Source organism: Pelophylax lessonae (genome assembly GCF_965119305.1).
Source record: "Pelophylax lessonae genome assembly, chromosome: 4".
In the NCBI taxonomy this organism is placed as follows: Eukaryota; Metazoa; Chordata; class Amphibia; order Anura; family Ranidae; genus Pelophylax; species Pelophylax lessonae.
In genome coordinates, this window is record NC_138771.1 from 306,127,203 (window position 1) to 306,150,327 (window position 23,125).

At 41.3% G+C, this 23,125-nt stretch overlaps 1 protein-coding gene across 2 annotated transcripts in view; it reads right to left on the reverse strand.

The window, feature by feature from the left end:
* The window catches only part of SCYL2 (SCY1 like pseudokinase 2), a 77,732-nt gene that overhangs the window by 33,628 nt on the left and 20,979 nt on the right, over positions 1–23,125 (reverse strand). The window contains exons 2-12 of one of the 2 annotated variants that reach the window (XM_082254088.1): positions 20,325–20,511; positions 19,405–19,562; positions 16,298–16,442; positions 14,567–14,716; positions 9,838–10,059; positions 8,090–8,206; positions 6,696–6,821; positions 6,412–6,588; positions 2,745–2,756; positions 2,531–2,653; positions 1,040–1,153 (exon numbers count right to left, since the gene is read on the reverse strand). In XM_082254088.1, coding sequence (XP_082110214.1) covers positions 1,040–1,153; positions 2,531–2,653; positions 2,745–2,756; positions 6,412–6,588; positions 6,696–6,821; positions 8,090–8,206; positions 9,838–10,059; positions 14,567–14,716; positions 16,298–16,442; positions 19,405–19,562; positions 20,325–20,501 — 1,521 coding nt within the window. In that variant the 5' untranslated portion in view covers positions 20,502–20,511. The remainder of the gene's footprint in view (positions 1–1,039; positions 1,154–2,530; positions 2,654–2,744; positions 2,757–6,411; positions 6,589–6,695; positions 6,822–8,089; positions 8,207–9,837; positions 10,060–14,566; positions 14,717–16,297; positions 16,443–19,404; positions 19,563–20,324; positions 20,512–23,125) is intronic. The other variant, XM_082254089.1, reaches the window with a different exon arrangement.

Genomic DNA, 23,125 nt, shown 5'->3' on the forward strand with positions numbered 1-23,125 from the left:
TGTAATGATGTGGGGATATTTTCTTGGCACACTTTGGGCCCCTTAGTACCAATTAAGCATTGTTTAAACACCACGGCCTATTTGAGTATTTTTGCTGAACATGCCCATCCCTTTATGACTACAGCGCACCCATCTTCTGATGGCTACTTCCAGCAGAATAATACACCATGTCACAAAGCTCAAATCATCTCACCACTGGTTTCTTGAACATGACAATGAGGTCACTGTACTCCAACAGCCCCCACCGTTACCAGATCTCAATCCAATAGAGCACCTTTGGAATGTGGTGGAACGGGAGATTTGCATCATGGATGTGCAGCCGACAAATCTGCAACAACTGCGTGATGCTATCATATCAATATGGACCAAAATCTGTGAGTAATGTTTCCAACACCTTGTTGAATCTTTGCCATGAAGAATTAAGACAGTTCTGAAGGCAAAAGGGGGGGTCCAACCCAGTACTAGCAAGGTGTACCTAATAAAGTGGCTGGTGAATGTATATGAACAGTAGGGTGAGTGAAGATGAGCAAACTATTTTAACATGAAGGCACGTGCTGTGAACCTCAGAACATTAAACCTTTTAGAACTGTACATGTTAGCATTAAAATGCACACAGAATATTTTGCAGCCTCTATCTAAAATCAAAGCTAGAGAAAAACTGATCACCTCCCTGATTTCATTCTACTGATTTAATGAGAGCATCCGCAGGGTAGAGCTTGATTGGGGGGTATCATTTTTCAGTTATGCCTGTGCCATTGAGGTTTATCCAAATCCGCCATCTTGGTTGCCAAGTGGATAATTGTGTCAGTTTTTATCGTTTTGTTTTCATTCGTTTGGTTTTTTTCCTGTTTATCTTAAGCCTGGATATGGCATATAGGCTTTGTTTTGTACCCTAAGCTCGCAATATTCAATAAAGAGTAGCTTAAAAAAAAAAAAAAAAAAAAAAAAAAAAAAAAAGCTAGAGAAACACTATTTTTAGTAATAAGTGACTTATGTGTACACATTTCCCAGACTGAATGGAATTCTTTTTTGTACTTACAGCTAGAGAAGAAGTTTGTAGGCAAGCGGTCTTAATACGTGGTATCAAAGAATTTTTCATGGACGGATAATCTATGAGGTTTGCAAACGTAGGAATAATGTTTAGGCACAACTCCTAAAAATGAATAAGTGAATCATTTTAGTTTAACATTGAAACAACATTTTTAAATCCACCCACAAATAACCATCTAGCACTGGAGAGCCAAAAAGTGGTAACATAAAATAATACTATAGCATCGCTTGTGAGACATTAATTAATGCAGAGCTCCACCCAAAAGGGGGGGGGGGAAGCTCCACTTGTTAGCACCCTCCCCCCCCCACTGCCACATTCTGCACTTTTGGGGGGGGGGGGGGGGAGGTGGAGCCGGTACCTGGTTTTGACAAGTACCTGCTCCAATTTCCTGGTAAGATCGCCGCAAGGCGATCTACGTCATGTCCAGCCCCTCTTCCTCCCCGCCCCCCGCTGCCTTCTGGGACCTGTGTGTCCCCCTGAAGATGGCGGGCCATTCAGAAATTGCAGTGCGACTTGCGCACGTGCAGTAGGAAACCGGATGTGAAGCCTGAAGGATTCACTGCCAGTTTCCCTTACTTGCAATGCCGACGCCAGCACCTGAAGCCGATGGACCAATCGGCTTGGGCTGCCGATATCGTGGGATCCCTGGACAGGTAAGTGTCCTTCTTTTGAAAGTTAGCAGCTACAGTATTTGTGGCTGCTGACTTTGAATTTTTTTTTACCCCAGATTGAAACTCTACTTTAATTCTGTGTTCACGAAAAAAAGGAAACATTTATGTAACTATTGATGCAGAAATAAAGCAACAAAGTTGTTAACAGGATTCATTTTTACATCAAATTTTTGTTTAATTTTAGTTATAGTCTTTCAACATTTTAGTTTTAGTCGACTAAAATGTCCATTACATTTTAGTCAATTAATATCGAATGAATTTAGTTAAAGTAGAAGTCTACCCTAACACTAAAATCCCTGCATCTACAGCCATCCACGATCTAACACTAACCTATCTAGTCCTGGAAAGAAGAAATAAGTATACATAATTTTTTTGAAGCCAATCCCACGCTAAGCTGTCAGCCGTGGCTTCACTGTGAAGGCGTGTGCAGAGGACACATAGCCCCATAGTAACTCTATGGGTGACATCACCCCCCATTAATTTCACAGCCCTTTTCGGCTGTGTCCTCTGCAGAGCTGCCGCTGCTGGAGACCGGATTGGCTTCAAAAAATGGTAAATATACTGATTTCTCCTTTACAGGACTAGATAGGTTAGTGTTAGGTCGTGGATGTCTACAGATGCAGGGATTTTAGTTTTAGGGAGGACTTACACTTTAACCACTTCCTGCAAACTTACGCAGAAATAAAAAACGGAAGTATCTGATTGACTGATCTAGGCAGAACCACACTTTCCCTTCAATAAAGCTTCATGCAGGAGGACTGAAATTACTGTCACAGAGCCAGCAAATAGACCAATACAGCTGATATACCTGAATCTGAATTGATGGCGCCTCCAGGGCCCGATACACCATGGGTAACACGCTGTTCTTTATTTCATCTGCTGGAGTTTTAGTGAGAAGGAGATCCATTTTTTGCAGAAATATTAGAAGTATCTGAACAAATACAAGCATTTAACAAAATACTGTTACTCTAGAAAGACAAATCAAGTAAAACAAATAGCAGAACTCAATTGTATTCACTTACCATGTTGCTAGCCTGACAGCATGAAAATAAAGACAACAAATTTTTGAAATGATATAAAATTTAAAGGTCACAAAACGTGTTTCATAGCACTGAAAGAAAAGACTTATTAAAAATAAAAGGCATATTTAATGTACTTAATGTGTGATGATGGCTTTAATTTCACACTAAGATCAGTTCTTTTTTCACAATTCAGTATTAATATTAGATGCCATATTTATAGACCATAAGCAAGAGAGAATGATACAAACAAAATAAGTCAAAATTAAAGAGAGATCTGTTTATTGTAAAGTAGGAAGAATGGTTGCCGATAAGGGGAATATTACAGGAGCACTTCCTTTTAAAACACAATAAGACCTATCTCTTTTATATTGCGATTGCCATTATCAGTGTGGAAGAATCACTTGAACTGGATATAACAGTCTTTTTATTGTGCAATCAAAATAAATGAAATACAAAGTTACTTGACAAAGAGTAGCCAGGCACCACAATAACGGTCTGACATTTAGACTGCATGGTGGTCAATACGTTATATGTGACATATCACAAATCACACTCAGGACAGCGACAGGTTATTAGAATGTAAGCGCTCACAAGCAGGGCCCTCCTAACCCTCTTGTTATAACTTGTAATGTAACTGTAATATCTCCCTTTATATTGCAAACTGTTGGAAATATCCTGTAGAATAATGTAGTATAATAATATGGACCAAAGACTATTTATTCTCCACTGCATCAGCCAATAAAAAGATATATGATCAATAGTACCAAGAGGACCATCTTTAATGGACTGTTCCAGTGACCATTTTTGTCTTTTCACTTATTTTCAGCTATAAGGACCATGGCCACAGGCCAAATACAGAGGCTAAATCTCCCAAGGAGAAACCCAAACAGCAAAAAAAAAAAAAGAAAAAAAAAAGCCTGACAGTGGTCCTAACCATGCCCTAGTTTATCCCAAACAAATAAAACAAACAAAACTGTTCTTTAAAGGGATTGTAAAGGTTATTTTTTTTTTAAATTACAAACAAGTTATACTTACCTGCCCTTTTGGACCCCCCTCGGTGATTCTGGCTCCTCCCCCCAGTAAAAAGCTTCTTGCTATGGGCGCACTCGACATTGTCCATTCACACACAAGGTACAGCTCGGTCACACCCTCTCTCCTCATTGCCTCACTGGCTGTGATTGACACCAGCAGGAGCCAATAGTTCCCACTGTTATGTGAACCAATGAGAGAGAGACCCGGGAAAGCCGCTGCTCTCATGCACATCATGGGATCAAGATGAGGTTCAAGTAAGTCTAAAGGGGGAGGGGGCTGCACCCAGAAGGTTTTTTTAACTTAAAAGGAGTTGTAAAGGCAGAATGTTTTTTATCTTAATGCATTCTATGCATTAAGATAACAAGCCTTCTGTGTGCAGCAGCCTCCCACCCAGCACTCCCTATTACTTTCCTGTGCCCCATCTCTGTCCAGCGATGTCCATGATTCCCTTGGCCTGTCCGGGATTCTCCCTCCTGATTGGCTGAGACACAGCAGCGGCGCCATTGGCTCCCGCGGTTGTCAATGTCAGTTAGCCATTTAGGAGAAGGGGCAGGGCCAAACGGCAGCTCCGTGTCTGAATGGACACAGAGCCCTGCAGCTCGGCTCGGGTGCCCCCATAGCAAGCTGCTTGCAGTGGGGGCACTCAACAGGAGCGAGGGGCCAGGATCACCGAAGAGGGACCCGAGAGGAGGAGGATCCAGGCTGCCCTGTGCAAAACCAGCAGCACAGAGGAGGTAAGTATAATATGTTTGTTATTTTTATTTTTTTTTAAAAAGAGACTTTACAATCACAATAATACATAGAATAAACTAGGGTGAAAAAAGCTTCAGATTTTAGAACCACTTGAACCTCGTCCTGTTGACTGTACACATATAAGTGGGTATACTTCCCAGAGGTCGTATATATGACCCAGGGCCTCCATCAGGGGGGTACAGCCAGTACTCCTGTATGGGGCCCGGGCAGCAGGAGGATTGGTGGGGAGAGGGATCAGTGACAGAGCGATGCACTGTCTGCCTCTTCCTCCACCGGCTGAAAGCCGGTTTCTCTTCCTCTCGCCAGCTTTCAGCTGTTTGTCCCCGCCCACACTCAGAGCTGAGACACGGAAACGGCAGTCTGGAGAAGTGGTGGAGTCGTGGAGAGGTAAGACCTGGGAGGAGGTGCCCTGTGTGGTGCTCTGTGGGCTCTCCCCTCCTGTCTGAACAACACTCATCCATGCAGCATAAGAGACAGGATCGCTTTACATTGCATCGCACTGTACACACACACAGTTTGATTACCACCCCCTACCTCCTCCAGGGGCTGCTCCTCTCCCGACAGCAGGAAATGTGGGTAGGGGGCGGTAATAAAACTGTGTGTGTAAGTGTACTGTCTGATGCAATGTAAGAGCGATCCTGTCTCTTATGCTGTGTGTTGTTCAGACAGGAGGGGAAAGCACAACATAGTGCACCCCCTCCTGGCTTAGTAGTGGTTTCTCCCTGTCGGTTTGGGGGGCTTACAGAAATAATGATGGGAAAATAATTTATGCTTGGGATGTTTGAGGGATTGGCAGCTCTCTTTGCTAGAAAGTGTAATGGGGATTTGGGGGAAGGAGGAATATGGGGGGGGGGGGGGGGTGCTTGTAGGAGGGTTTGGGGGATTGGGGGGGAAGTTTGTGCTAGGAGTGGGGCTGGGGGATTTGTGTTAGGCGGGGGGATTTGTGCTGGGGGGATGGGGTTGTGAATTTGTGGAGGGATTTGGGGGGTTGTGCTGGGAGGGGTGATTGGGAGGGGTGATTGGGAGGGATTTGTGCTAGGAAGAGAAATTGGGGGGGGGGTGATAATATAATTTTGATATTTTCGCCGGAGGTGGGGGGGGGGGGGGCCTGTCAGGTAGGCTGTGTGGGGCCCTGGGATTTCTAGCGGCAGCCCTGTATATGCATATATGCACAGCGCTCCTAGCACAGAAACTTGGCTCTCACCGAGAACCCTGGGCCCTGTACTAAGGATTGGGAATTGGATAGCTGGGAACGGATCAATGTGACAGCCTCTGATTGGCTATCACAGTGATCAAACAATGTAAAGCTCACCCTTTTGTATGCCTTCTCTTCTGAATGAAGTGTGTGTAAAAAAAAAGGTCAATCAAGGTCAAAGTTTAATCTAGCTCGGTGTCAGAGGTAGAGTTATATTTAAGGTCAGGATCAAAGATCAAGGTCAATATATTTTTAGTAAGCATTTTTTAAATTAGAATCAGTGTCGAAAAGCAAAATGCGCACTATAGATTCTGGGCCCTACCACGGGTACAAACAACAAATAACATACACATATAGGGTATCACTGCGATTGTCAGGTAAAGGAGAATTTATTTTGGATTGTTCTTTGGTGATAGGTTAGGATAGTTGCAAGAAAACTACAGCCACATCGGATAAAAATTTTTTTTTTACTATTTTGGGCCAGTTTTCCAATGATAATAAAAAAAATTAGGAGCCATCCATTAGCATTTACCAGCAAATGAAATCCCAATTCATCCTGAAAAAACAAGGTATAATTCACCTGGATAAACAAAGTAGTTGCAATGATATGCAGTTTTGCTAACACATGTCAGTTGTCCTCTGTCATGAAGGGGCTGTTACTGTAAATTAGATGCATAACAAACACACCTGTATAGGTTCCTGCTGCTTGAAGACAGGGCTCAAATCTGGTAGGATAAGTTTAGCAAACTCCTCCTTGGTGCACTCCTCTGCTATAAGCAGAACATTGGGTAGCACAAATGGAACCATATCTGGATTCACAAATTCCGAAGTCAGTGCTGGCAATATACGTTGTACAACAACCCGCTGAAGAAAAAAAAAAAAAAAAAAATGAAACCGATTAATTTTTATTTTAGAATTTCTATTGTGTTCTATGCATTGCTATAACAATGGTTTTTTTGTTCCATACAAACCTTTGGCAGTTTTGGAAGAACTTTGGGTAACCCTTTGAAAAACTGGGACTTCTGGAGATTATCCCGTTGAAAAAGGGAATCAAAATACTGCAGTGTCACGGCACCAACATCATCAAAAAATGGAATCTGCAGAATAACAAACAAAGAAGGGCTTTACAGTGACATAACACTCATGGTGACATTTAATGTATATGTATAGTCTTATGCCAAGAACCTAATTTCAAACATCTAAAATAACTTAAACATTAAAAATAACTGAAAGCCACACAAATAGCACACCTCACAGCTCTTTTACAGTCAAGGTGAGAATGTCTGCAGAAATTCTGTTTTTAGGCATCGTAGCTGACAACTTCCAGAACAGAAAGTTCATCAAATAAGACATTAGCTTAAGGTTTAAAATATATAAATACTTTAATTGAATGTGGATACAGATATGACTGGAATTTCTTATGTATTCTTTGATGCCCATCAAATTTCTACTAGTTGCTACTAGTTCACCCACAGATAACACTAGCACCAGTGTCTGTACAGTGCATAAATTTGCACGCTGAGCTAACAGATCACTCAGATGGTCAGAGCTTCCCGAATGTCTACTAGATCAGTGTTTCTTAACCTTTTTTCAGTTGTGGCATGCTTAACAATTCTGCACAATCTCAAGGCACCCCATTCTAAAATGTAAAAAAATAAACAAACTAATAGTTTTACATAACACAGCAACATCCATACACGTGGGCCATCCAACATTAGAAGTGATTTATTCCTCCACTATTGCAAAACTTGTACGGACTATTATTCTAGGGTTTCTCTTCTCCCTCAGTTTCTCCTCTTTTATTTGCTAATGTGACCCCAGTGCTGATGGAGAAGGGATGAGGAGGAATAAATAGGTATGCTGTGAAAGCACCAGTCATTCTCCTTATCATCCAGTGATGTCACTGGTTGTCAGGGTGCCAGTGACTTGACCTGCACAGTGCCCAGGGTTATCAGGGTGCCAGTGGCTTGACCTGCACAGTGCCCAGGGTTATCAGGGTGCCAGTGGCTTGACCTGCACAGTGCCCAGGGTTATCAGGGTGCCAGTGGCTTGACCAGCACAGTGCCCAGAGTTATCAGGGTGCCAGTGGCTTGACTCCCACAGTGCCCAGGCTTATCATGGTGCCAGTGGCCTGACCAGCACAGTGCCCATAGTTGTAATTCTACAAAGTAAAAATCTGTGGCAATTTGTTGCCATTTTGCCAAGGCACCCCTGAAGAACCCAGGAGGCACACCAGGGTGCCACGGCACCCTGGTTGAAAAAGGCTGTACTAGATGATATTCACAAGCCTCTTTGGTACAGCTGATCCTAAACAATGACAATGTTGTAACAGACAATATTAGAGTCGCCTAGTAAACTGGCCCACCTTTGTCATTTGATCAGCATCAGGTCTAACTGCTGGGGTTACATTTAGAACCATTTTTAAGTGTTCCCGGACGTCTTCTGGGATATTCACCAGGATGTGTGGACTTAAATGAGTCAGCTGAATGAAAAAAAAAAAAACACACATGAAAAGACAAAATAGTGAAAAGACACAGTTTTGTTACCATGAGCTTTATGCAGTACGTTCACTTTGAATCAGTCAGAGGTACACCTGTCAGAATCAAAGTTTTGCGAGCATTCTGAAATGATTTTCCTTTAAACCTTTCGCTGCCGTTTTGCACACGATTAAAAAATAATACTAGGCCAGAAGGCTACATAAAACCCCTAATACTAGGCTAGAAGACTCCATAAAACCCCCAAAACATTATATATTTTCTGAAAGCAGACACTAGAGAATGAAATAGCGGTAGTTCCAAAATTTTACACAATATTACAGCAAATATACATTTCAGTAAAAAATGCACTAAAGTTACAATAAAGTTAAATAAAAGTTAATTTTAGGGCATACAAATGCACTAAATTTACCAATCTTTTGGTAAAATATAAATGACGAGGTTGCACCAAGTAAATAGTTACCCAACATGTCAAACTTGTGTGCACCCGTGAAATGGAGATAAACTTCAATACTCTATATTTTACATAGGTGACCCTTTGAAAGCCCCCCCCCCCAATAAGTCATCAGTTTAACATTATGGGGGAGGTCTGGTGCTAGAAACTTTGCTCTAACTCTGACGTGCACAGCGATATGTACCATGTGCATCATCATCAACTATGTCATGCGTAGGCGCCCCCAACACGTTCACGTGTCTCCCCTGTGCTCCACTGAATGTAATGCATTGCATCATTCTTTCCCGGCTATGCTGGCCAGGGACACTGACAGGCAGGCCCAGAAGTAATGTCAAACACTTCACTTCTGGGACAGCAACAAGAATGGGAGGAGAGCAAAGGGGAGTCCACTCAGACCTCCTACCCGGCGGCACCCGCTATGCCAGTCCTAGGCCCGCAGATGGGCAAGTAGAGCCTGGGATACATGGCAGGGGCAGGGGCGTGCGTGGGGTTGGGACACACATTACCGGGGAAGTGTGGAAGCAGTTGGGCGTCAGCCCAGTCGACCAACTGCTTCCATCTGACAGGCAGAAGTGTGTGTAAAACTCCCAGCTGGCAAGGCCATATGACCTGGCAGCAAAAGGGTTTAATACTGAATCTGACACTTTAAAGCTGAACTCTGGAAATAAGAATTTTCATCTAAATATAATCAGGAGGCTATAAATTCACTTAATGTGCACCAAATGCCTTTGTAAACCCAGTTATTGCGTTGTAAAGTAGTGGTGACATCATCACTGTGCTGTAGATAGACTGTGCAGAGAGCAAAGCTGTGGGAAGGACTGAGCAGGTTCCGTCCACTACAGGCGGCCAGCAGAAAACTACAGGAGCAGACGGTACAAGACCGGTCACCCTACACAAGAAGAAAAAGCAGCAGTGACCGGTCTTTATTACTGCAAGCTCCAGGACAAAGGCAACATTTCATGCACCATTACTGCATAGATCTGGAAGAAATACACAAAGCACACCGAGACTCAAGTAAGAATACACATGCCTCTTATATTTAGACAATATTTGCTTATCCTGGAGTTCAGCTTTAACAAAAATATTAAAACTTGTTCCATTATTTCAAAATAAAAACAAATGAGTACAAATGATGTATCCAAGTGTAAGGAATGAAGAAAGTACCTGGTCCAGTTGTCTACTAAAGCTTTTGTAAATGTCTTGTTTGTTGAGTTCAAAGATGGCTTTGCCTTTGTTATATACCGCATGTACAACAATGCCAAGCGAGTACATGTCACTGGCAGGGTCACAGCTTACTGACAATATGTATTCTGGTGCCAAATATTCTGGATTCGGTAAACACAATGGTGGTAAATTGGGATCCCATTCTTTACACAGGAACTTGGTCTAGGAAAAAACAAAAATAAGTGATATAAAAAACAATACATCCCCACTGACACAGGTTTTAGCCATAATATAGTCTGTAAGAAGCTGGTCTATTGAGCTCACAATAAAATCTAGAGACCACCCTATTTACAACCGGTTTAGGTGGAATATGTAGCATTGAATCAAACACACATCATTTTTCTTCATCTTTTCAGAACTTTGTAGCTGTTAAAGCGCAACTGCAGCCAAATCTTTCTTTTTAGTTTCAGAGTGGAGGGAGGTTAGAACACCTGTCAGGTTTTTATTGCTGTCTGTGTCCCCATTAGGGAGATAAAAAGCACATCAGGTTTGGGTGGAATATGTAGCATTGTATCAGACACTTATTATTTTTCTATATCTTTTGAGAACTTTGAAACGTATTCTCCATTATAACCAATAAAGCGCAACTGCAGACTAATCTTTCTAATTGGTTTTATATAGACTGGGGGGTGATTAGAACACCTCTCACGTTTTTATTGTTGTCTGTGTCTCCATTAGGGAGATTCATGCTGTGTATTTGTCCTGGTGACTGTTATCACTGAAAGTGAGAGTGAAAGAAAGTACCAAATTCTGAAATGTTAAGCGGAATAGAGGAAATCTTCCAAGAAGGACACTTATTCGGGTGATAACCTGGGAAATTTCTCCAATGGGACAAAGATGGCAAAAAAATAATCTGACAGGGGCTATAACCCGCTCTTACTCTGCAAAACGAAAGAAAAAAAGTTTTGGCTTTAGTTCTGCTTTAACCACTTGACCTTTTTTTTGGCACTGCGTTAGTGTAACGGACAATTGTGCAGTCATGCAACGCTGAACCCAAAAGAAATTTATATAATTTCTTTTCCCACAAAGAGAGCTTTCTTTTGGTGGTATTTGATCACCTCTGAGTTTTTATTTTTTTGTGCAATAAAACGAAAAAAAGACTGACAATTTGTAAAAAAGAAAAATATATATATTTTATCCAATAAAAAAAAAAATTTTAAAAATAATTTCTTAGTTTTTGTCCAAAATGTATTTTGCTGCATGCCTTGGTAAAAAAAATTACAATGGGTATATATTGATTGGTTTGCGTAAAAGTTATACCTCCTACAAACTATGAGATATATACTGGAATTTTTATTTATTTTATACTATTTAGCGGGACAGCGTGCAATCTGACACTAACTGAAACTTTGTGGGAACTAACTGCTACTGACATCACCAGTGACATTATCACAGCGATCAGTGCTAATAATATCCATGGTCCCTGTACTAATGACATTGGGCAGGAAGGGGTAAACATCTAGGGTGATCAAGGGGTTAAATATGTGCCTAACAAGTGTTTATGGGTGTACTGTGTGCTGCTTTTCTGGGGATCTAGGTGTTTTAATTTGCTGTCAATCAGTATTTTTCTTTGTGCCAAGCATTGAATTCGCAGCTGTCACTGGTAATATGCAGAGGTCCTCCCAAAATCTCCAACATGTACCGCCGACGGAAGATTTATTAAAAATCAACCTCTTTGAGTGGGGGAGCCCATACACTATTCGAAAATTGGCTGATTTTCAATCAGTGTATGGCCAGCATTACAACAAACTTCTACAATTTGCTCTCTTTTGGTCTGTCAAATAGACATTTGAAAAGGTTTTGTTATATGTGTTCAATAAGTGCAAAAAATACCTGCTGACTTTGCAAGAAGCCTTGGGAGCCAATAACCTCTAGTGCTCTCTGCCTGTGCATAGAAATCAGTTCTTTGTAATTCAACAGATAAAAAATCATTGTTGTCTACGCATTAGTCACAGATGCAAGCACTGATTTGATCAGGCTCCTCTGATCCGTTTATATTTTACTGACATGTTATCGCTTTTGTCGATATGTTTTTTTGTGACTGCAAAACCAATAAAAAAAGATTCAACATAAAAAAGCTTTGTTGTCATTTTGAAGAGGGGGATTCAAGCACAACGCATTTCTGGCAAATAAGTGTTTTTTTTAGTAGTTGCAGTGTGTTTAAAGGAATAAAAGAAAGAAAATCTGCATGTATTCCAAAGATGTACCTAATATGTTTTTTTCCTGACAATGGGCTCAAATCACTAAGCAGTATTTACTGCTTTAAGATCAGCGGCAAAATAGCCCAAAGCGTTTTTCTATTTTTTGTTTTCCAATTCACTAAAAAATGCTACTAAAATACCGCAAGCACTTTAAAAGTGAGAAATGCGTCTATCTCTGTATCCTGTGTACCTCTGACGTATGTTAATAAAGGATTCATCTTCCTAGCAGCTGGTGGTGTGCGGACGATTTCTCCTTAATGTCTACTGTTGCAGCAATGGCGAGTCGGGGTCAGCACCCACAGCACCGGGATTGCTCACCTGAGCGGCGGTTGTCATCTCATTTTTAAAATACTGCATGCGCTATTTCTTTAAGGCCCCTTTCAAACTTATGCGTCGCGATTTTACAGCGATTTTGAAAGCAATGGCTATGGCTCAAAACGCAATCAAATCGTGGCAAAGTAGTGCAGGAACTGCTTTGAAGTCGGTGCGACTTCAAAACGCACTGATATTAATGGGGCTCATTGAAAATAATGGAAAACGACTTGTCATGCGATTTTGCGGTCCAAAATCGCGGGACAAGTCGCACTAGTGTGAAAGGGGCCTAAGCGATGCAGTATTTTAGTAGTGAAAACTTGCGGTATATTACCATCGTCATCCGCTGGCGTCCTTAACAACCAGCAAATAGCTGGTTATTAACCACTTGTCTTCCTGCCCAGGCCAATTTTTAGCTTGAAGCGCTGTTACACTTTGAATGACAATTGCGCAGTCATGCTATACTGTAGCCATATGAAATTGTTATTTTTTTACACAAACAGAGCTTTCTTTTGGTGGTAATCACTATGTGGCTTTTTATTTTTTGCTAAACAAATGAAAAAAGACTGAAAATTCGAAAAAAGAAAAAATATTTTTTATAGTTTGTTAAAAATCTTGCAAACAGGTAATTTTTCTCCTTCACTGATGGACACTAATGATAGGTGACACTGGTGGGCAGCACTGTTGGACACTGTTGGGACTGCACTGATAATCACTGATGTCCCTTTAACACAAGCCAGTTATCGGCTCTCTCCACACTGTCAGCGCTAAAAAAGGAAAGCCAATAACCGTCTTGTGTTTACATTCGTGATCAGCTGTCATTGGACACAGTTAATCACGTGGTAAAGGGCTGCTGTGATCAGCCTTTTACCCCGATCTGTGGTCAGCTGAGTCCTAAGGACTCAGCGATCACAGAGCGCGCCAACCCTGTGCCGCAGTGAGCATGCAGGCAGCGCAATCACAGGAGGATGTCATATGACGGCCTCACAACAAGGTAAGACCATGCTGTAGCCGTCTTTTGGCTATATCGTGGGCAGAAAGTGGTTAAGAAGCCGTCACGCACTGCATCCTTAACAACTTTGATTCACCTGACCCCGCTAACATCAGATGAGTCATAGTTGTTAAGAACACATTGGGTACCAGCTCCTTAACACGCTGAAATGAAATACATTAAATAAAGGGGAGTTCCACCCTAAAATTACACTTCTGTCCATCTTCTTGGTCCGGTTCACCTTAAAAAGAAATGGATAATCACATTTTTTTTTTTTATTTTTACTTACCTTGGATTAGAAGAAAATATACTTACCTTACTTCCTCTTCCTCCCCTCGGCGGCCACAGCCCATCGTCACTTCCTGGCTTGCAATGATTCCTGGGAGCTGAACGTCATCGCTCCCAGGAATCATTGCGCCTGCACCGGCCCCCGACGTCAGTTCCGGGGCACGCGCGTCATTCCCTTCTAAACAGCTTCTGGGCATTGTGGAATGCACTAGCCCTGAATGTCCCGGGGGTATTTTTATATCATTTTTTTTTTTTTTTACTATCACATGCCTGGACCTCTGCTTATTTAATGCATGCATTCATTTACTTTAGTGAATTGACTTTAACGCTGTTTTATATGGTATTTACAAAGCATTTTTGCTTTTTGAGGCAAATACCATATAAAGAGATAGTGAATTGACAGTTTCAGTATTTCATGTGATATTTAGGAAAAATGTGTCACATGACCCACAAAAAGACCACATGTGATATCCTTTAGTGAATTGAGCACATAGGCTTTAACAGGTGCATAAACTAAGGTCATGATTGTGGCTTAGTAATGACTATGAAATCCCAAGGATAACCCCTGCTGTTAAGCCAGTCTGTCGTCTTATAACAAATGCTCCCGCCAAATGACAGAGATGACAGGGAGATGGTGGCAGTGAGATTTTCTGAAAGCCATGAGAGAAGTACAATGTATAAAAATGTATTTAAATCCCTGACTGAGCTATGTGATCCCTTAAACTGCTATGACATTGATAGACCTGTTTAACAAAAAAATACAAAATGTCATATACCCACTTACAATTAGCTTAGGAAAGTCCTCATTTGAGAAAATGGGGACATCTTTAAAAATTTAAATGTCATCATATACATCTTACTTGTCTGGGAAAATTACCTCTTGTTCTGTTGGATTTACAGATGGATTGCAGAAGTCAAAACCCATTATTTTCCAGGTTCCACTTTTGTTTATAATAATATTTTCTATAGTTAGATTGCCATGGATCATCTTTACACTGCTATGTAAAAATGACAAGCCTTCAGATACCTAAAAAAAATGGACATAGATTAATAAACACGTTTAAAGCTTATGAGGTTATGTGTTTTTCAACATATACCATCAAAAAGATTTTTTTTTTTTGCTGTTTGTATTCCATTTAGGAAGCTCATTATACACTTTTGGTCTCAGAGAAAGATATTTCTATAACACAAAGTAAATAATTTATTAGACAGCTGTCAATAGAACAAGGGCATCCACTGGAAGACTTTCTCTTACCTCCTGTTTTGGTGACAACTGTAAAATTTTAGATTCCCATTTCCCATTACATTCTGTCCTGGTGACAATGGTCTCCAGGACAAATAAAGTAAATCTCCCAACCAGTGACACAGACAGCAATAAAACCTGACATAGGTTCTAATCTCACCATGCCTTTCAAAACAACACAAGTGAGACTTATGCCTCGTACACACGTTCAGATAATCGTACGAAAAAAAATCGCTTTCGACTTGATCGCACGATAATCTGATCCTTAGTACACAGCTTTCGACAGCCGATCACGACAGTTTGTCCAACAAAATCCAAAGGGACAAACACAAAAACTTATGTCGTACGATAGCCTAGCGAACGACAATCGTTTAATCAGTACAGTATGCGTCCTCTAAAAATCAATAGACAAAGACCACGCATGATCAGAAACACGAAAATAACCTGGAAAAAGCCTGGCCGCCATTGTTTTTGTTTTGCACTATCTGATACGTAGCTACGCAACCAGGAAGCTTTTGCAGAATCGTACAAAAAAAATCATACGCTAAGTACGCATTGTTGAATTCGATATTAATAGAGTGCAACAAAATGGGAACGATAAGTCGTACGATTATCTGAACATGTGTCCGAGGCATAATGGGCCATACACACTATACAATTGTCTTTAGATTTTCCAAAACCATATAATATGAGGTCAAACCTAAATACTTTCAATTTGTATTCAATCAGGCAGACCCTTGCACTACATAGTAAAGGTAAATCTAAAGGAAATCTAATAACAAAAGTTGTATAGTGTGTATCCGGCTACAGTTCTGACTATACTACAGTGAGAGATCATGTGTCTCCTACTCTCCTCCCTATCCTATCATTTTATTTTATTTTTTTACAATGTCACTGACTATGACTCTGATCATTTAGAAAAGGAAGGAGCTAATAAATTACAGATTTATTGACCCCTTCCTGGTTCTCTATTGTGACGCAGCAGCCGGCAGGAGAGGGAAGGGTGCACAGTGGGGGGGGGGGGGGCAGCACAGTGGGGGGGACAAGGGAGCACACAGGGGCCCAGAGACATCAGACCACAAGTGAACTGAATAGGAGGAGTGGCGGGGGGCAGCATACAGAGGAACCAATGTCCTTCATTTTCCTCCTGCAGCTACAAGAGTGATTTCTCTTCATGCCACCCCTCCTATCCAGGTGTACAGGGGAGCCGCACAGGCCCCCTGGGGGAAGGGGCCGGTTGCAATTGCAACCCCTGCAACCCCTGAAGTTACGCCCCTGCCCTGCTTTGTTTAGGAAAGGAATGCACATGGAGAATATGGTCGACTTTTTATAAAGACTGCCATTAGATACATAAAATAATCTTACCTGGAGTAACCCGTATTTTGTTTCCACATCATAGAGCTTATGATCTTTTATGTCCGCAGGGAGAGGGGATGGAAGGTTGTCCCAACTACCAAGAACATTGGCTAAGCTTGCAAAAACAGGTTCTGTGCAAAATGCTAGGCAATCCCTGTATGGAAGGATCAATAATCATAGTTATTGCGCTGCATGTGTTGTTACAGCTTTCTTTTTTTGAAAAGATTTTTATTGACATCCAACACAGTCATACACATAATGTAAAAGCACATGACAAATAGTCCATCGTACAGTATATATGTCAGAGATACATGCAAACCTTACAGTAAGAAGCAACGCTATGTAAGCAAGTTGTTACAGCTTTCTAAACATAACCCCATGATTTTCTGAATAGAAGACAGACATATCAGTTCACAGCACAGCATAAGTAACAGACAACATAACAGGGGATGTTCAGAATCTCAATATATTACATGAGATTATTGAAGCACAGAAATCATTGTTTATCACTGCTACCATAGAAGACACTGAATCAACAGGTATTAAAGGGAAGCCTACCTTCTTTTCTCCTCTTGTCTGCATTGTAAAGCTGAATGTACACAAAGCAATGTCTACATTCATTTTGGGCTGTGATGACATCTTTTTAAAGCATAGGCAAAGACAAGGTTGTAGTAAAGAGGTATATTAGCTAAACTGATCGGTATCCATGGAAAACCATGTGTTTTTAAAGGAGTTCACCTTTGGAACAGGTTGAATGTTCTATCCGTTTATTTAGGGTAACGTTTTAGCATCTGCAGCCTCTCCCGCCCCATCCATGCCCCTTGTGACAGCGAGCGGGGGATTTTCTCCCTGCAACCGCTGTCACAATTTGAAAACAGTGTGGCTGCTGAATGAATGCCATTCAAGTATTGCCAGCCATTGCGGCAGATGATTTGTAGTTCTCAATGAACTATGAGGGTGCTGGTGAGCGCTCCGGTAGTTCATAGATTCTTTCTGCTATCAGGTAACTGCCTGCTGACAGAGGTACGAGCAGACAGCTATGCTGAGAGTCTGCAGGAGCCGGAGATTGCACTCACGATCTGCCGATTGTGGGTGCAATGCTCTGCAGGCTCCTTTAAAAAAAATGCAATTTTTTTTACCTGCAAAAAAATACGCATTCTTTATTTCATTTTTTTTTAAAGTGAACTTATACTTTAATATAAAGCCTTTTAAAATGACACTAAACAATATCCTTATTCTCCAAAAATAATCCATACACATCCACTACTTAAATATCCCTTTAACATATTTTTGAAATAATTTCTTGTGTTTTCCGGGCCTCCTTGTAACATCCTGCAACTTTTTTTCACCCCCTACTTATTTGTTTGGAACGGGCAGTACACCTTAGTTGCGGTCATGTGCACTACAAATCCCATATGCCATTGTATGTCTATGATCCATCTTGGGAATTAGCAAAAGAGGCTGGCTACGTTTCTTCAAACAGTGGGACATGGAGAATGAATACAGCCACCCTGTGAATGAGGCTGATAGAAATAGATAGCATTTTTTGAAAATACATACTTAAATAGAATTTTTCTATTTTTAATGTCACCCAGAAAGCTGAATGAAGCCTTTGCAAACTAGTCAGCCACAAGATCAAAGCAACCATCTTTGATCTTAAAATCTCTCATTGACAGCATAGACTTACCTATCCATCACGCCCCCACCGCTGGCAAGAAAAAGAAGCTCTGTGCATACTCTAAGTTGGTCCAGTTAGATTTTAGACATAGCTGAGGACGCACTCCTTGCCCTTAAGTAACAGAACTCGGTTAACAGCCAAGCTCTGACATATGCGAAGAAGGGGAGTTTCCTCCATACCAGTAAGTACTGGGATTTTCTCAGTTCTCAGTGGCGAACAGATCAGCATTGGAGTGAAGGAAATGAATGTGATACTGAGGGCACGGGGGAAGCATTAAAACTGACCTGTTACTATGTCAGCATGAGGAAAGCACAGGTTTGCTTAAAACAAGCAAAAAAAAAAATCAACCCTTTTTGCTTTATTTTGTGAAAGCTTAGTTACATAGTAGTTGAGGTTGAATAAAGACAATAGTCCATCCAGTTCAATCTGTGTAGGTGTGTGTAGACGTATTCATTTCCCATACCCCTGAATGTTCTGTTCTTTGAGATGTACGTCTAAGAGTCTTTTAAAAGTAGCCATACTCCCCGCAATTACTACCATTTGTGGAAGAGAGTTCCACAATCCTGTTGCCCTTACTGTAAAAAACCCCTTTGCATAGCCTGAAGTTAAATCGCTTCTCCTCTAATCGCATTGTATGGCCTCAAGTCCTCTTACACTCCTTGCGACTGAATAGCTATTTTTCTATTCTGAGATCACCGTTGAGGTATTTGTAAATCGCTATCATGTCCCCTCTCAGGCGTCTCTTCTCTAGAGAGAATAAATCGAGCGCTTGTAAAAGCTCCTCATAATTTAGGTCCTCCAATCCCCTAAAAAGCTGGCATTGAAAAGTGGCAAACTACCTTTACTTTAAAATAACAGGCCCTCCTAACATCACAAAAACCAAATCCCCAGCCCTAGTGTTCAAAGCTGTAAAATTTAAGGAAATTTGGTTGCATGTGATCCTACTGTTTAATCTGCTCAATACAGTATAAATTGTGAATTTAAGGATAAGTTCACCTTTGGGAACATGTTCCCACTACTGTAGCATCTCCCCAAGCCACTGCCTGTAGTGACAGCAAGCAAGGGATCTTCTCCCCGATACCACTGTTACAATTAATAAAAAAAAAAAAGAAGTATTGATAGCCTTGGCGGTTGGAATTTTCAATGAACTACCAGGGTGCTGTTGAGCGCTCTAGGTAGTTCATTGATGCTTCCTATCAGTGTGTAACTGCGTACCCATACAAGGTACGAGCAGATAGCTTACACAGTCTGCAGGAGTCCTGCATGGCACCCATGATCAGCAGATCATGCTTTGCAGACTCCTAGTGAAAAAAAAAATAATAAATGATAAATACAATTTTTTTTTTTTTTTTATCTGCAAAAAGGTGTGCATTTTTTTTTTTTTAAGGTGAACCTAACCTTTAAATCAGTGAATGTTCAAGTGCAAAAGCTACATTACCTTGACTCTTCAAGAGGGTGCTGTACCGTAAGTAACCGGGGGTGCCGGAGACGTGTTAATTGCTGAACTCCTCTCTTTAGAGAATCTATGATCTGATCCTTTTCATACTTCTGATACTTGTCAATCAACTTCTTGTCAAACACAAAAACAGCAACCTCCTGTAAAAGAAGAAGAGCAACTCCATTAACACAAATATGGGTGCACTTTCATACCCCTGCCTTGGAGTCATCATACCCCTGCCTTGGAGTCACCATACCCCTGCCTTGGAGTCACCATACCCCTGCCTTGGAGTCACCATACCCCTGCCTTGGAGTCACCATACCCCTGCCTTGGAGTCACCATACCCCTGCCTTGGAGTCACCATACCCCTGCCTTGGAGTCACCATACCCCTGCCTTGGAGTCACCACACCCCTGCCTTGGAGTCACCACACCCCTGCCTTGGAGTCACCACACCCCTGCCTTGGAGTCACCATACCCCTGCCTTGGAGTCACCATACCCCTGCCTTGGAGTCACCATACCCCTGCCTTGGAGTCACCATACCCCTGCCTTGGAGTCAGCAATAAATGACAAAATGGGCTTATTCATTAAGATACAGTTACATGTAAATTATTATTCAGCTAAATATACAGAGCCTAAAGTGTGTTTTGCAATGCCTTGGACATGCTTTCCATTAACCTATAATCACACTTATTAAAAATTAAAACCAATAAAAATTAAAAAAATGTCAGACATTCATAGTACAGTGAAGAATAAATATAGGTTTTATTTTGTTTTTCAATATCAATAAACACTGATATCTTCCCCCATAGTTTTTTTTAATTGTGAATAATAGGTTCTGCAAGCCTACTATAAAGCAAATCTGACTATACTAGGCTGATAAACAACCTGAACCGGAAATACGGCTTTTTAAACACATACCTGCTTGGTAGATTTCTTTGTGCCGTTGTAAATTTTCCAAGCCAGTCCATTGCCACCGCTGGCTATATGTTTCCCTACATCAAACTCTCGTGTGACAGGATTCCCCATCACGGCACTCGTGACATCTGCTGTCACTTTTGTGACAGTACTTTTCAGCTTGTTCAGCATGGACTCCATTTTCGTTTACCTTTCATTAAAGCAAAAAACAGAGAAAAAGAAAAAAAAAACAGCATTTTAGTCCCCGAGCTGCATAATTAATACTTTCATCAGGTGTCTGCATGACTGGTGTCAAGTCTAACACATTTTTATTTTACAATGAATAAGTTATCCTGCTTAAAAAAAAAGTGGCAATTTACACAGCACAGAATTTGTTATCTATTATTATACAGGATTTATATTCGGTTTTCCGCCTACAGTTTGCACAGCGCTTTACAAAATAGAGGGATACGGTAGAGTTCCAATACAATTCAATATAACAGGAATCGGAGGACCCTGCTTATTTCATTAGAGCTTACAATCCAATAGAAAGGATCAAGTGATACTAAAAATAATAACTAGGGGATGATTTGATGGAGAAAGTAAAAGTACAGTTTATTACTTAGAGGTGGGATAGGCCTCTCTGGTGAGATTGATTTTCAGGGATCACCTAAAGGTGTCTAGTGTAAGAGATAGACAGGTTGGGGTACAGATTTCCAGAGGATGGGAGAAGCTCCGGAGAAGTCCTGGAGGCAAGTGTGGAAGGACGTGACAAGGGAGCTTGAGAGTAGGTCTTGGGAGGAGAAAACAGTGCTTGGTTGGTATTTTCAGACAAGGTTGGTGATGTAGCTAGGAGCAAAGTTGTGGATGGCTTTGTACATTGTTGTTAGTATTATGAATTTTATTCATTAGGTGAGCGTAAGCCAATGGAAATATTGAAGTGGGGTATGAGTCTGGAAGGAGTATTCATCTCGGACTGAAGAAGGGATAGCTTATTTAAAGGTAGGCCAATGTGGGGGTTGCAATAGTCAAGACGAGAGAGATATCCAGGGAGTGTGTTAGTAGCTTTGTGATGGAGTCCAGAATTCTACCTTGCATTACATGTAGGGCGGGGCTTACATGTGTGACATTGGCATTTGGTAATCCAGCAAGACTGGACAAATTCCAGGAGCCAGACAGACAACATGCCTAAAATATTACAGAGGCTGCGTATACAGGTCACAGGAAGTACGGAGTATCTAATGCATTTTACATTAATATCTCCTCCTTTCAGTATTTTACCTGTCACGTAAACATATTCAAAACCACATCAGGTATTATCACTGAAATTGCAATCCTTTATATACATGGTACCATATACAATGGAAGATGACTGTATACATTATATTGTTAAATATTTGTGGATACCTTACAATTACACCTTTCGTTATGGCCAAAAGTATGTGTAAATCTGGATAAATTATTAAATACCTAATATACCTTTCAGTTTATATCTGCTAATAACTTTCCAGCTGCATCCAAACAAAATGAAGGCAATGTATCAAAACTGGAACAGCAAGAATCTGCAGCAGCTGTGCATAGCAACCAATCATCTTTTAGTTTTCATTTTCAAAGTTGAACTAAACAATCAGGAGATAATGGCTGATTGGCTGCCATGCACATCTGCTTCAGATTCTGTCTGCTCCAGTTTTAATACCTTCACCCAAAGTGTAAGTATACAGTTTGTTACCTTAAAGTGGTTGTAAAGGTAGAAGGTTTTTTTATCCTAACGCATTCTATGCATTAAGATAAAAAGCCTTGTGTGTCCAGCAGCCCGCCCCCAAAAAAACCTACCTGAGCCCCATCACTATCCAGCGATGTTGCACGAGAGACTCGGCTGTCCAGACTCTCCTTCCTCATTGGCTGAGACCACTGCTGTCAATCAAAGTCAGTGAGCCAATGAGGAGAGAGAGGGAGCAGGCCCGGGCCTCTGTGTCTAAATAGACACACAGCTGCGGCTCAGCTCGGGTGCCCCCATAGCCTGCTGGTTACTGTGCGGGCACTCAACAGGAGGAGGTGCCAGGAGCACCAACGTGGGACCAGAGAAGACGAGGATCCGGGCTGCTCTGTGCAATACCACTGCACAGAACAGGTAAGTATAACATGTTTGTTTTTAAAGGAGAAAAAAAACAAGACTTTAGTATTACTTTAGGTGGTTGTAAAGTAAGATTCATAAATCACTTCTATCCCCTCTGTTTTAGGAAGGTACTAAGTACACTGTCAGTTTTTTTTTTTTTTTAATTATAAGCCTAAATACCTTCTTGCACAGCGCCACTCTGCGGTCCAATGACCTCCCTCCGCTTTCATTTCCCGATCTAAGGAAAGCAGTAGGAGGGGCTGAGATTCTCCTCTGACATATGCCAGCCAGCAGAAGGAGGTCCTGTGACTACACAGCGCCGCTGTGCAAGAAGGTATTTATAATTTAAAAATAATAATAATAAAATTTACACGCTGTATCTTCATAAAACAGAGGGGATGTAAGTGATTTATACAGTATATGTTACTTTACAGCCACAGGCAAGTAGGAGGGGAGGGGCTGGGAGGAGTTTGGCGCACAACACTGACTACAAAAATGACAGGCAGGGAGGGGGAGAGGGAGAGACTATATACACACAGCAAGATGACTGAGGGACGTAAAATGATCACAGTATCATGAATCAGCAGCCATGATCACCTTGGTAAAACACATAGGGAGAAAGGCAGGATCAGCCAGGTATTTTACCATATAGAATGGGACAAATGACACTGCAAAAGCACGGTGGTATTGATCATGCTTTAAAGGAACA